Source organism: Bufo gargarizans, chromosome 6 (genome assembly GCF_014858855.1).
Source record: "Bufo gargarizans isolate SCDJY-AF-19 chromosome 6, ASM1485885v1, whole genome shotgun sequence".
NCBI classification, from domain to species: domain Eukaryota; kingdom Metazoa; phylum Chordata; class Amphibia; order Anura; family Bufonidae; genus Bufo; species Bufo gargarizans.
The window spans coordinates 156,036,608-156,052,755 of NC_058085.1; the positions used below are offsets into that span (position 1 = coordinate 156,036,608).

Below are 16,148 nucleotides of genomic sequence, written 5' to 3' on the forward strand. Positions count from 1 at the left end.
GACATAATACAACCAGATCCGTTCAAGACGGATGCATGCGGTTGTATTATTGTAACGGAAGCGTTCTTGCAGATCCATGACGGATTCGCAAAAACTGCTAGTGTGAAAGTAGCCTTAGACAGACTGTAATGAACAGAACATAAAAAGATCCTTCAATATTTTGTCAGCGACATAAGGAAATGCTATTATCAAGGTTCTTACCTGACAAGAGGGATGTGATCTAACGTGCAGCAAGTCCCATCAGTCGGTGATTCACAGGTGTGATTATACACCCTGCCAAAAGAAACATGCAGGATTACATAACAATCGCAGGAAACACAATCAACTACTGCAGTCATTAAAAAAATTAAAAAGGCCTTAAAAAACATACGTAGAAGCGCAATACAAAAATAAAACGGCACAATCAATATAGTTTACTGTATGCGCATTGATTTGTTACATTCAATATTTAAATCACATTATTTATATTTAATAACATTCTCTGCGGTGCCTGGCAGAGCACGCTGTGTACAGACAATGAGCCAGTAGGAGCCCGAGAGCTGCGAGGTCTGGTAAGGGACAGGACGAGCAGATTACCCTTAAACAGTTTGCATTATGCGGACATTCCCAAATTTTCTTTTAAAGACTACAGTTCCCATGACATCGAATAAACCATCATGAAGAACCAAACAAGCCAGTCTAGGTGCACATTTGTGGCTGACGTTGTATATACACACTTGGTGGCGGCACATTTTTCAGCTGGTGGAAAGGAAAACTGGTTTAGCTGCCCATAGCAACCAATCAGATTAATCCTGTCATTTTCAAAAGGCGCTCTGAAAAATGAAAGGTGGAATCCGATTGGTTACTATGGACAACGAAGGGTACTTTCAGACTTGCGGCAGAGTATTCCGGCAGGCAGTACACTGCCTGCCGGATCCGTCAAAACGTATGCAAACTGATAGCATTTGTCAGACGGATGCGGATCCTGATCCATCTTACAAATGCATTGAAATGCCGGATCTGTCTCTCCAGTGTCACCGGGAAAAACGGATTAAACCTGATTATCTGCCTATTCCTCTCTATTTGCGCCACCCCCCCCCCGAGTTTACCACCACGAGTTGCTTTTTCCTTTTCATAAATGTGACTTTGTGACAAAGTCGCACTTTTATTCCATAAATGCGACTTTTTACACAAAACACCACCACATAAGATGGCTTACGGTATTTGTCCTAAACACATTGAGCCATTTCTGCAGATAAGAGGATGATAAATGAGGTGTAATATGCGCCAATTTGATAGCCGCGTCCACTGAAATTTATAAGTCATTTCTGATGTGATGCATTCTTTATGGTAAAAATTCTGGGGAAAAACGGTTTATATATTTGGCGCATCTTGCACCATAATTCTGGTGCAACATGATTAGTAAATGTCCCCATGGACTGTTAACTGGAAGTTGCCATCTTTATTCATAAATATTTACTACTGGGCTGGTTGATAGACAGGTTTAAAAAAAAAAACAAAAAAAACTTTCCCCCCTAAGAAAATCCTTTCAAGCATTCAAGAGTCTACGTGGTCTTGAATACGAGCCATACACATAAACTTGCAATAGAATTAAACAGTAACAGAAAACAGAAAAGTTAAGATTAACTCCACAGGATTTTTTAGAAGCAAATATTTAACTCATACTGCAAACTCCAGTAAACACTTAATGAGGGCAAAATGTACATTTTCAAATAGGCCAATTTGTGTTTTCACACATTTTCAGTGTCACTATTGCCGAAGCAATTGACAGTGATCTAATGCTACAATGTTTTCTCCAACACAATCCAAGGCTTTGTTCCCATCTGAGTTATTTCCGTTGTTCTAGAAAGCTCAGATCCTTGCATGAAGAACACAAATGTTGCCAGAACAAACCCTTTTGACTATAATGGGGCCCATTTGGTTTAAGTCATGGGGCTTGGCACAATGGCATAAAGCCGAACAAAGGTTTCACCAAAATGACGCTCTCTGGATACAATCGCTCGGTACAGTAGCCCTATGCTTTTACAGAGCTCTAGAAGTGTTGGGAACAGTATTTTAATGTGCATTTCTAAAATAATGTCTGTCTGTAGTAATGCTACACAGTATTAAAAGGATGTTCCGAGACTTTAGTATTGGGAGTTATACTTAGGAAAGGCAAATATCTGCTTGTGCTGGTCCTACTCCAGGCACGATGAAGAACCTCCACTCAGCTGATCAGCAAATATGCTGTAAGCTGGACCCTACTAAATACCCCATCATAAGGATGTGGGTCCAGAACTTTTATACTGATGCCCTATCCTTTATATAGGTCATCCATTTCTGATCAAGGAGGGCAAATCCATAGGGCTTTTAGAAACAGCTGAGGCATATTGTTTGTGGCACTGAATAGAATAACCGTCATACATTATTTATGAGTCTAGCTTTATACGCAAACCTGTCAAACACACCAATGGGTCACTCCCTTTTATATAACCAAGTCTACAATAGTTAAAAGGAGACAGGTTAGGCTAGTTTCACACTAGTGTTCACAGAATTGGTAGGCTGTTCCCGCTTAGGAAGAACCTCCTGGAGTTCTCTGGATCCACCATTGCCAGACGCTGCCGGAATGCCCATTGGCCCCATTAACTATAATGCGGTACGACAGATCTGGCTGCAACCCAGCAAATATGCCGTGAACTGGTCGGACAAATGACGCTGTGCTGCGGGCATTCAGACAGTGTCCAGCAATGCCGGATGCAGAAAGATGGAGCATTGAACGCTAGCGTAAGATAGTGGATAGAAATTAGATAGTGGGTGAAACCTGGATCGGGTGTTTTAGCAGCATTTGTTACATGCTTTTATACAGGGCCGGCGTCCTAATCCGGGCCCAATGCTCCTGGAGGGCCCACAGAGCTGCTATGAGCACTTCCATCAATACAGATAGAAGCTCTCATTGCTGTCATTTCACTTACTTAGTACCCCTTTGGTGGGCCCTCTGAGTCACATGGGTCCGGCTGCTGCAGAGACTCAGACACGCCCCTTCTACACCGGACATGCTGCCTGAGGAGAGAGACCGGCAGGGCTGGAGCAGAAGTGTGATCACAGGTGGTCAGTGAGTCTGCCCTGTGAAGGGCTGGAACAGAAGTCTGAACACAGGTTGTCAGTGAGTCTACACTGTGAAGAGCTGGAGCAGAAGCGTGAACACAGGTTGTCAGTGAGTGTGAACTGTAAAGGGCTGGAGCAGAAGTGTGAACACAGGTTGTCAGTGAGTCTACATTGTGAAGGGCTGGAGCAGAAGCGTGAACACAGGTTGTCAGTGAGTCTACACTGTGAAGGGCTGGAGCAGAAGTGTGAACACAGGTTGTCAGCGAGTCTGCCCTGTGAATGGCTGGAGCAGAAGTTTGAACACAGGTTGTCAGCGAGTCTGCACTGTGACTGTCTCTTCTCTGTGGGACAGGAGGGGGAGGGCAAACTCTTCGATCTGCTGCTGCTTCATTCTATTTAGTGGTTTTATTGTTTAATTAAGCAGTTTGCCTCCATGACACCTGCCCCACCCCATATCCTGTCCTATCTCATCCCCATAGAGCCCCTGCTGTCTCCTTTCCTCCCTCATGTATCCAGAGCTCCTGTTTCACCCTCCGATCTCCTATTGCTGCCCTGCACAGACCTCCTGCCACTACTTGTTGTACGAATCCCCTCAGAGCCCCTTCCACCTACTTGCTGTGTCCACCCCTCCTGTCCATCCAGGGCCCCTGTCTCACTCCTCTGCCTCTCATTATGGTGGCATCTGAACCGCATTCACCATAAAGGACCTTCTAAGAAATGAGAGTGAGACAAAACATTTTTTGAGCATTCAATTAATAGAAAATAACGATTAAACTGAAACAGGCTGTTTTTCAGCTGATCCAAATTTTAGGACCACATGCCTTTAAGGCCGAATGCACACGGCTGTGTTCCGCGGCAGAGAGCGGTCCGTGGTAACACGGGCTGGATTCCTGCTGAGAGCAGGAGTGCACGGCTTCATATCAACCAATGATGCCGTGCGCTCCTGCTCTCAGCAGGAATCCAGCCCGTGTTACCACGGACCGCTCTCGGCCGAGTTCACATGGGCGTGACGGATTTGTTCAGGATGCGTCCCGGGTGTACTGCAGCAAACCCGCACGAGTAGGTACCCAATTGCAGTCCGTTTTGACTGCGATTGCGTTCCGTTGTTCAGTTTTTATCGCGCGGGTGCAATATAAGGGAAGGGAAAATAATAGCATTCTTTAATACAGAATGCTTAGTAGAAAGTCAATTGAGGGTTTAAAAAAATAAAAATAATAAAAAATTTTACTTACCTCCTCCAATTGATCGCGTAGCTGCCCGTCTCCTGTTCTTTCTTCAGGACATGTCAAAGGACCTGTGGTGACGTCACTTAGATCATCACATGGTCCAATCATATGGTCCATCACCACGGTGATGGACCATGTGATTGTACCATGTGATGTGACGTCACCACAGGTCCTTTAGCTGGCAGCTCACGATTAAAGTAGTAAGAAGAGATCGGCAACTACGTGATCAGGAGGAGGAGGAGGAGAGTTAATTTTATTTATTTTTTTAACCCTCAATTGACCTTCTACTAAGCATTCTGTATTAAAGAATGCTATTATTTTCCCTTATAACCATGTTATAAGGGAAAATAATACAGTGAATAGACTTTCATCTTAGCAACCATGCGTGAAAATCGCACCGCATCCGCACTTGCTTGCGGATGCTTGCGATTTTCACTCAGCCCTATTCACTTCTATGGGGCCTGCGTTGCGTGATAAACGCACTATATAGAGCATGCTGCGATTTTCACACAACTCATAAGTGATGCGTGAAAAATCACTGCTCATGTGCACAGCCCCATAGAAAAGAATGGGTCAGGATTCAGTGCGGGTGCAATGCACCCGCGCGGAAATATCGCCCGTGTGACCTCAGCCTTAAAAGGCCAAATCTGTGCAAAGATGTGGATTCGGTGTCATTTTCTGTCAGGTAGTCACACGTTGTGATGGCAAAGGCAAAAAAACTCTCCCTTTTTGAACGTGGTGGGGTTGTTGAACTGCATAAGCAGGGTCTCTCACAGCACGCCATCGCTGCTGAGGTGGGACTGCAGTAAGACAGTCATTTGGAATTTCTTAAATGATCCTGAGGGTTATGGAACAAAAAAGTGAAGTGGAAGACTGCTGCTCACCATCAAGAGTCTCTATTGTCTGTTGTCAAATCTGCACATGACAGCCTGTAAGTCACTAGGGGGACGTTCAGGAACTGAAAGCCTAACTAAACATATACAAAAAGGTGGAAAATTCCAGCTATACATGAAGTTTGACTGCAGTTAAGGCTACATGCACATGAACATTGTTTCTGTGTCCGTTCCGTTTTTTTTGCAGATAGGATGCGGACCCATTCATTTCAATGGGTCCGCAAAAAATGCGGACAGCACACCGTGTGCTGTCCGTATCAGTATGTCCATTCCGTAGCCCCGCAAAAAATATAAAAAAAATTAAAATATAGAACATAGAAGTGATCTGCAGTGTAACAAATCACAGACAAGCTTCCAATCACAGAATTTTCTTTCTATTGTACCTCCACCTCTTACCCATGGATGGTGTTCCTTAGGCTACTTTCACACTAGCGTTTTAGTTTTGTCCCATTCATTGTCAATAGGGACAAAACTGAACAGGACTGAATACTCCAAAACGCATTCCGTTCCCATACCGCAGAGCAAACGGCAACATGTTGGAGTTTGATTTCCGTCCTGGGATGCGGAGCAAGACGGATCCGGCATGACCCCCAATGCAAGTCAATGGGGAGAGATCCGTTATCTCTGACAGAATCTGCCACAATAGAAAATGGATCTTTCCCCCATTGACTTTCAGTTGAGTTCATGATGGATCCGTCTTGGCAATGTTTAAGATAATACAACCAGATCCGTTCATAATGGTATTAGCATACAGGAAGATTAAAAAAAATATAAAAAAAAATAAAAAGGAAAAATTATTTGCTAGCCACTAAGGCCTTTTCAGGCCTGGTTATTAAGGTGTTAGGCCCCTATCACACAGGCAAGAATACCGTGCGGGTGCAATGCGTGAGGTGAATGCATTGCACCCGCACTGAATCCAGACCCATTCACTTCAATGGGGCTGTTCAGATTAGGCGATTTTCACACACCACTTGTGCGTTGCGTGAAAATCGCAACATGTTCTATATTCTGCGTTTTTCACGGAACGCAGGCCCCATAGAAATGAATGGGTCTGCGTGAATCACAAGCATCCACAAGCAACTGCGCAAGCAAGCGCGGATATACAGTAAAAGTTAATTTACTGTAAAGTTTTCCCTTATAACATGGTTATAAGGGAAAATAATAGCATTCTTAATACAGAATGCTTACTAAAATGTGGCTTTTAGGGGTTAAAAAATAAATAAACTTAACTCGCCTCAACCGGTTGTTCGCACAGCCGGCATCATCATCTTTCTTCTTCTTCTTTCAGGACCTGCAAAAGGACCTTTAACGGTCATGTCAGCGCAGGTCCTGCTGAATGAAGATAGAAGATTTCTATCTTCATTTAGCAGGACCTGCACTGAGGTCACAGCACTCACCACGTGGTGAGTGCGATTACATCATCAAAAGGTCCTTTGGCAGGTCCTGAAAGAAGAAGAAGAAAGATGATGATGCCGGCTGTGCGAACAACAGGATGAGGCGAGTTAATTATTATTATTTTTTTAACGCAACCCCATTCATTTCTATGGGGCCTGCGTTACGTGAAAAAACGCACAAAGAGGAGCATGCTGCGATTTTCACGCAACGCACAAGTGATGCGTGAAAATCACCGCTCGTGTGCACAGCCCATAGAAATGAATGGATCAGGATTCAGTGGGGGTGCAATGCGTTCAACTCACGTATCACATCCGCGTGGAATACTCGTCCGTGTGAAAGGGGCCTAAGAGATTTCATGTAGTTTGGTCCTGCAATCATACTACCTTCTAGCTGTTCGCTACTTTTTGCCAACACATATTTGGTAGGAGGCAGATGGAACAAAGAATGACTGAAGGATTGGTCTACACAGTGTCAGTTTTAGTTTGTTACCATGGAGACACAAGTCTACATAGGAGCTGTTGACACAAAATAGGAGATTTTTCTGATGAAGGTTGTTTATCTTAAGACCCAACAAACCAAAATTGGTTGCCAAGGAAGACATAGCATTTTAACATAAAAAAGTTAGTCAAAATTAGCAACCTGACCTATGGTCATCAACCATCTCACTTCTTCTTACTTGCTGCGGATGACAAATAGTGCTCCACTTAACGACTGGCTTCAGTGGTGACATGCTCCTTGAGGCCACATCCCTGCTGAAGCCAGTCATTGGCTAAAGCACTGCATGTGTCCATGCCTATGGCAAGCAGGATGTAAACAGTGAGGGGACTAAAAAAATGGAGATAGTGGAGGAGCGGAGAGGCGTGGATCAGTAAGTATGAATCTTCTTTTTTGGAAGGCAGGATGAGGACATTTATTTCTGAAACATGCCTTTAAAGCACATTCCATTTAGACTTTGTTTTAAGGTTGGCAACTATGTTCTTCCATGTATTCATAAACGTCTTTTAAGCAAGATTAATATTTAGTATTTTCTAGAACAGAGTGCAGTCACCCTGGGGGAACAGAAGAAGCAAACAGAAAAACCAAGCCATGTGTTACACTAATGTCTTCTGAGTTCTTGGAAACATTAAGAAACAAAACGAGATCCGACTGAGTCCGTTAGAACATTTATGGTGACCAGTCCAAGAAATATTATAATTCAAAACGCCGACATTGAAAGTCTGTCCCTACAAGGAAGCTATATTGATCAAACGAATATTAGCTGGACCCTCTGATCTTCGTGTGACTGGCCAACCATCAAATCTTTATGGGGATGTTCACACTTCCTGACAGCATATATGGGAAAGAAAATCCATACTGGATTTTAACAAGCAAAATGAATTGAAGACAGTGTGTGATCTCCATCTTCTAGTGAATGCAGCTGAGCTGCGCCCAGGCCACGCAACCGATGGCAATGACGTTACAGGTCTAGGGTAAGCAATGAGAAGGCTGCGGTGCAGGGCCTTCTCAAACAGCTGATTGGCAGGGATGCCAGTTGTCAGACCACTCCATCTCTCCCTGGAGATGATCAGTGATCGGAGGGCACACCCTCTCTTCCCCCGGGGCACTCCCTGGAGTTGAGGCTCCTGACTGGTGGCAGTTGGGGTTCCCTTGATAGTAGATTGTTGGTAGTGTGCAAGGCAGGAGTGTGGATGCAGGGGCCAGTGGATAGTGGAGTCAATAACTAGGCCCATTGCTTGGAATAAAGTCTATTCATTGAAGTCGATGATGGGGATTGTAGTACAAGTAGCAGCAAGGCACCGTTCCAAAGTGAATCACACTGCAATATTCTCTCAATAGCAGCATATGGACAACGACAATGATGGAGGTTATAGTACCCACTCTCTCAAGCATGCAATGAGGTTCTTAGGCAAGCAAAGCAGGAAAGGGAGGTGGATGTTATTGTCCATAATGGGACAAATGATCTTGCTTGCAATGAGGTTTCAAAGGTTAAGGAAGAAGTTTTTCACACACTTTGTAATGATATATACGGGAGGTTGCATTGACTGTTTCATTCTCTGCAGTTTTGCCTGTGCATAACCTTCAGCATGACAGAAACATGCGCATTAAGGAATTCAATGTATGGCTTGGCGAATGGTGTCTGAACCAAGGGTTTGGCTTTGTGTCTCATGTTAGCTCTCGTTGGATTGGACAAGAGCTGTACAAGAAAGATGCATCTTTCTCTCAAGGGAACGAATGTCCTCAATGAACAGTTCAAAGTATTTGCTAAGGAGCATTTAAACTAAGAAAGGGGGGCAAAAGAGTGATAATCCAGCAGTCCGACTGTCCCCCGGAACAATGCCAGAAGATGCCAGTAGCACATAGGTTAAGAAATGACAAGCTCAGAGTCTTGTCTACAAATGCTCGCAGTTTAGGGAAAAAGATCAATGAACTTGAGTCTATAATGGCATCTGAGAATATAGATTTAGTGGCTGTTGCTGAGACATGGTTCAATGGGAGTAATGACTGGGATATAACAATACCAGGGTTCTCTCGATATAGGAAAGACCTAGAAGGCAAGAAAGGCGGAGGGGTGACCCTGTATGTGAAAGATAGCATAAAATCTAATTTAATACAAGTTAGCGAGACCAATTTAGAGTCAGTTTGGGTTCTGTTGCAGCTTGATCATCATAAGGTAACTCGTGTAGGCGTAATATATAGACCACCTAGCCAAGTCAAAGAATTAGATGCTCTACTAGTTGAGGAAATAGCTAAAATGATATTGAAAGGGAAAGTTATCATTATGGGAGACTTTAATCTTCCTGATGTAAACCAAAATTAATAGTTCTGCCAGGAGTACAGATATTCTAAATTCTCTACTGGGATTATCTCTACAGCAAGTAGTTGAGGTGCCAACCCGGAAGGAGGCCATTTTAGATTTAGTATTCACAAATGGGAATTTGGTATCTGATATTACTGTAGGGGAAAGCTTGGGAATCTAGTAATCAGTCAGTGTGGTTTACTATAAGTACAGTGACTGAGTCACACCACACAAAAACAAAAAAGTTTTAGAAAAACGTACTTTTCTAAAAGTAGATTAGAGGTATAAGAGTCCCTATCAGATTGCAACAGTTTCAATGGAGTCCAGGAGAAATTGGACTACTTAAAAGTGGCACTATTGAAGGCAACAGATAATTGCATTAGGCTTATCAGTAAAAGCAACAAAAAGCAAGAGATCACTGTGGAACTCAGCAGAAGTGGCTAAAAACATTAAAAACAAAAAAAGATAGCATTTAGTAATTGTAAAAAAAAAAAAAAAAAAACACGAGGATGACAAGTAAATTTATAAGATTAGTCAAAGAGGGAGGCCAAGCAAGTTATAAGAGCTTCCAAAGCACAGGCAGAAGAGAAATTAGCTCAATGAAAAAAGGCAATAAGACGTTCTTCAGATACATAAATGAAAAAAGGAAACTAAAACAAGGAATTGCCAAATTAAAAACAAACAAAGAAGGAAGGTATATGGAAGAAGATAAAGAACTAGCTGACTGCCTCAATGAATACTTCTGTTCAGTTTTTACAAAGGAAAATGAAGGAGAAGGACCTCAGTTAGGAAAGAAGACTAATGAATATTTTGATGCATGTGTTTTTACAGAGGAAGAGATTCTAAGTCAGCTGTCTAAAATTAATACAAATAAGTCACAGGGGCCTGATGGGATACACCCAAAGCTATTAAAAGAGCTTAGCGGTGAACTAGCAAAACCATTAACAGATTTATTTAACCAATCACTGGTAACAGGAGTCGTCCCAAAAGATTGGAAATTAACAAATGTTGTGCCCATTCACAAGAAAGATAGTAGGGAGGAATCGGGCAACTATAGGCCAGTAAGCCTGACATCAATTGGGGAAATTAATGGAAACCATACTTAAGGAGAGGATTGTGGAACATCTAAAATCCCATGGGTTAAAAGATGAAAAACAGAATGGGTTTACTTCAGGGAGATCATGTCAAACTAATCTTATAGATTTTTTTTTGATTGGGTGACTAAAATAATAGATGGCGGAGGTGCAGTAGACATCGCTTAACTAGACTTTAGTAAGGCTTTTGATACTGTCCCACATAGAAGGCTTATCAATAAATTACAGTTTGTGCTTGGACTCCCATATTGTTGGATGGATTAGGCAGTGGCTGAGGGACAGACAACAGAGGGTTGTAGTCAATGGAGTATATTCAGACCATGGTCTTGTTACCAGTGGGGTACCTCAGGGATCTGTTCTGGGACCCATATTGTTTAATATCTTTATCAGCAAAATTGCAGAAGGCCTCGATGGTAAGGTGTCTCTTTTTGCTGATGACACAAAGATTTGTAACAGGGTTGATGTTCCTGGAGGGATACACCAAATGTAAAAAAGGATTTAGGAAAACTAGAGGAATGGTCAAAAATCTGGCAACTAAAATTTAACATTGATAAGTGCAAGATAATGCACCTGGGGCATAAAAACCCAAGAGCAGAATATAAAATCAGTGATACCTAACCTCAGTATCTGAGGCAAGGGATTTAGGGGTCATTATTCCAGAAGACTTAAAAAGGTAGGCAGACAATGTCATAGAGCAGCAGGAAATGCTAGCAGAATGTTTGGGTGTATAGGGAGAGGCATTACCAGTAGAAAGAGGGAGGTGCTCATGCCGCTCTACAGAGCACTAGTGAGACCTCATTTGGAGTATTGTGCTCAGTACTGGAGACCATATCTCCAGAAGGATATTGATACTTTGGAGAGAGTTCAGAGAAGAGCTACTAAACTAGTACATGGATTGCAGGATAAAACCTACCAGGAAAGATTAAAGGACCTTAACATGTATAGCTTGGAAGAAAGACGGGACAGAGGGGATATGATAGAAACTTTTAAATACATAAAAGGGAATCAACAAGGTAAAAGAGGAGAGAATATTTAAAAGAAGAAAAACTGCTACAAGAGGACATAGTTTTAAATTAGAGGGGCAAAGGTTTAAAAGTAATATCAGGAAGTATTACTTTACTGAGAGAGTAGTGAATGCATGGAGTAGCCTTCCTGCAGAAGTGGTAGCTGGAAATACAGTAATACGTTTAAGCATGCATTGGATAGGCAATAGGCCATCCTTCATATAAGATAGGGCCAGGGGCTATTCATAGTATTCAGTATATTGGGCAGACTAGATGGGCCAAATGGTTCTTATCTGCTGACACATTCTATGTTTCTATGTTTATTAATTCCTTCTGCAGTTCCTGGACTGAGGGATCTCAGAGATGGAGAGCTTGCAAGACTAAGACTACTTAACTAACCACGGGGCAGATCCAGGTCTATTACCCTGGACACCCTGACATAGCGATCCAAGGTGTTAACCCTTTGTGGTCCATACAGTGCTATTAAGAACACAGACATAACAAATCTTAACATTTAACTCACCAACATAACATTACAGCAATTAACCCTTCAGAGGTGCTATATATGCCTACATCAACATGTCGGTGTACACACGTAGACTACTCCAGAATTAGAGGACTACACGCCATGTATAGCCTCGCCCACAATCTTTCCAAACACATTGTCAAATTGATCCAGGGATGGAAGACAAAAGTTGCTAACATCAAGTCTGGGCATAAGTGAAACATTTCATGGATGTGAAGCTAGTAAGAAAATGAATGACTGTGGCTGGAAATGTTGTGGCTGTGTAAACCACTCATGTCATGTCTGAGGCTTAGCAGACCAAATGGAATAATTTACTGTAAGAGCCTGTGTATAGCTGTCTCTTTAGTAAAGCAAGTATAACAGTATTCTGTTCTAAAATATGCTTCACACAGAATCCATGCTTTATAAGACCTTAAAGCGACCCTCCCATTTAAGAAAAATAAAATTCAAATAAACTGGGGAACAAACAGAGCACTTAGCTGGTGACCTTTTCAGTTGCAAATCTGCCAATTCTGGTCTCTTCTGCCATCCAAGATGGCCACAACACTTCTCAAACTATCGGATACACATTGTACATTGGTAGCCCAAGACACTTCCTACGTGTCCAGCCTTGCCCTTGGATTGGCCAGGATTGTTCAGGCTGGTTACAAGGGCTGAAGGATGTGTCTTGGACTACCAAATGCATAATGTACATCAGGCAGTCTAAGAAGCAGTGCGGCCAACTTCGATGGCAGAAGAGAAGAGGAGTGGAGAAACGGAGGGTTGCTTTAAAGGGAGTCTTTCACCAAATATGACCATTACAGACCACTCAGATCAGGTTCTCCATTACTTTCCCCAGATTACTATGGTACCTTTCATATTGCAGGCCATTGCCGATTTGCTCCCAAAAACACTTTTATACCATATGGTAATTAGGTTCTGAAGGTGCCCAGGCCCCTCCGCGCTTTGCTTACCAAACCCCTCCTCTTTCACCCCTCTGGCCCACCCTTGTTTAATCTGATTACCTCCTCCTCTAATTAACATATGGTATACATTTTTTTTTTTTTTTTTTTTAGCAAATCGGCGATGGACTGCAATATGAAAGGTACTATAGTAATCTGGGGAAAGTAATGGAGAACCTGATCTGAGTGGTCTGTAATGGTCATATTTGGTGAAAGACTCCCTTTAAGATTTTTATACAGTAAATTACATAAAGCACTTCAGATCTGGATCTTACGGAATACGGCAACCCTTAATTACATAGAGGCCCTGTCCAAAAGAAGGCTGCTGATGTAAGGTCATGTAACCAGGCAAATTGCCTCCATGTGATGTTTCTCTATTCAAACACACTGCAGCGGCACAAAACCTTCAACAGAACAAGTGTAGATGCAGTGTATTTCAAAGGATGAGACATCACATGAAGGTGATTTGCCTGGTCACATGACCCTCCATCAGCAGCCATTTTATGGACAAGACCTCTGTGTGGACAGCAGACTTGGACAACAAAGGGGCATACCTAACGAAACATAGAAAATGGTGCAGAATTTCAGCAAAGGCTATATTAGTAAGTGCCATATGGTCATCTTACAGACACACTGGCTGACAGTAGCCAACCCCTTTTAGGTCAAGGCAAAGAAATAGAGGAGTCCAAAATACTTCTGATTTCATGTTATTTTGGGTAGACCCTCTAAGGGTAGTGAATTTACAAAACCAAAAATGTTAATATCAAAGCTGGCCAAACAATTTTAATAGCAGTTGGCTGAACATTCACTTGGCAGACAGCTACTGTATTCTAATGAACTCCCATCAACATATGGTAAGCATTTAATGCACCTAGTGCTGGTGCGCCAGTCCCACTGAAATTAGAGGGGTCGGCCAACCTAAGGCCTATTCACACGATCATATTTTTGGTCCGCATATGATCAGCATACTGGGTAGACGCACAAAAAAGGGATGCAACACAGACATCTGTATTTTTGGTGGATCCTCATTTTGCAGACACATTTGTACGAGATGTGTCTGCAAAATGAGTGTAGGCGCCACTTCTTGGTCTGTACATATCACTTTACTGCAGTTATCTGCTTATCATCATAGGCAGGATTACAAATGACAGATATATATTATTATTTATTACCAAAGCCGTACATAGATAGGGGGTTTACATACATAAAAAAAAACACAAGTACAATAAGCATGAACAAGGACCCTGCCCACAAGGGCTTACAATCTCTCCCTAATATATATTAGAGATAGATAGATAGAGCTAGATATATATATATATATATATATATATATATATATATATATATATCTCCATAATAAAACTGTGGCAGAACTCCCTTGAGAACTTGTGTAGAATGTAGGGTGCCTGCGATGGTCCCTCGATTCAGGACGGCAAACAGCAAAAAAAGGTTCGCAGCACTCCTTGAAAGATAAAATGTGCTCTTTTATTCACACATATCAAGTGACAACGTTTTGGTTCTCTCACAGAACCTCTCAAGTCAGGTGATATATATATATAGATATAGATATATATATATATACACACATACACACACACACACACACAGTACAGACCAAAAGTTTGGACACACCTTCTCATTCCTTTATTTTCTTGACTATGAAAATTGTAGATTCACACTGAAGGCATCAAAACTATGAATTAACACATGTGGAATTATATACATAACAAAAAAGTGTGAAACAACTGAAAATGTGTGTCATATTCTAGGTTCTTCAAAGTAGCCACCTTTTGCTTTGATTACTGCTTTGCACACTCTTGGCATTCTCTTGATGAGCTTCAAGAGGTAGTCACCTGAAATGGTCTTCCAACAGTCTTGAAGGAGTTCCCAGAGATGCTTAGCACTTGTTGGCCCTTTTGCCTTCACTCTGCGGTCCAGCTCACCCCAAACCATCTCGATTGGGTTCAGGTCCGGTGACTGTGGAGGCCAGGTCATCTGGCGCAGCACCCCATCACTCTCCTTCATGGTCAAATAGCCCTTACACAGCCTGGAGGTGTGTTTGGGGTCATTGTCCTGTTGAAAAATAAATGATGGTCCAACTAAACGCAAACCGGATGGAATAGCATGCCGCTGCAAGATGCTGTGGTAGCCATGCTGGTTCAGTATGCCTTCAATTTTGAATAAATCCCCATCAGTGTCACCAGCAAAGCATCCCCACACCATCACACCTCCTCCTCCACACTTCATGGTGGGAACCAGGCATGTAGAGTCCATCCGTTCACCTTTTCTGCGTCGCACAAAGACACGGGGTGGTTGGAACCAAAGATCTCAAATTTGGACTCATCAGACCAAAGCACAGATTTCCACTGGTCTAATGTCCATTCCTTGTGTTCTTTAGCCCAAACAAGTCTCTTCTGCTTGTTGCCTGTCCTTAGCAGTGGTTTCCTAGCAGATATTCTACCATGAAGGCCTGATTCACACAGTCTCCTCTTAACAGTTGTTCTAGAGATGTGTCTGCTGCTAGAACTCTGTGTGGCATTGATCTGGTCTCTAATCTGAGCTGCTGTTAACCTGTGATTTCTGAGGCTGGTGACTCGGATGAACTTATCCTCCGCAGCATAGGTGACTCTTGGTCTTCCTTTCCTGGGGCGGTCCGCATGTGAGCCAGTTTCTTTGTAGCGCTTGATGGTTTTTGTGACTGCACTTGGGGACACTTTCAAAGTTTTCCCAATTTTTCGGACTGACTGAACTTCATTTCTTAAAGTAATGATGGCCACTCGTTTTTCTTTACTTAGCTGCTTTTGCAGGAGAGTCTCCGAACGTCCACGATGCCCGGAAAGCTGTCCGTGCGGTGATCTCCAAGATGACCCCTGCAGGCGACGTTAAGACCTATCTGGCGGTGTTCGAAAAGGTGGCCGTGAGGGAGAAGCTACCCCGAGACCAATGGGCTGAGGTCGTTGCTCCGTTCCTGGCATCCGGACCCCAGGTGTTTTTTGACTTTCCAGATGTGCAAGCGGTCGACTACCCGACTGTAAAAGGTGAGATTCTGGCAAGACTGGGCGTGAATGTGTTGGTCCGGGCCCAGCGGGTGCATCAATGGGAATTTAACCTGGCTAAACCCGCAAGACCGCAGTATTATGATCTGCTACACCAGTTGCAAAAATGGCTGCAGCCTGACGTACTGAGTC

The 16,148-nt window shown here is 42.8% G+C and overlaps 1 protein-coding gene across 1 annotated transcript in view; it reads right to left on the reverse strand.

The window, feature by feature from the left end:
• LOC122941205 (transmembrane protein 150A-like) overlaps window positions 1-16,148 on the reverse strand; it is a 123,168-nt gene that overhangs the window by 63,575 nt on the left and 43,445 nt on the right. Inside the window, exon 3 of the mRNA XM_044298269.1 lies at window positions 202-273. Coding sequence (XP_044154204.1) covers window positions 202-273 — 72 coding nt within the window. The remainder of the gene's footprint in view (window positions 1-201; window positions 274-16,148) is intronic.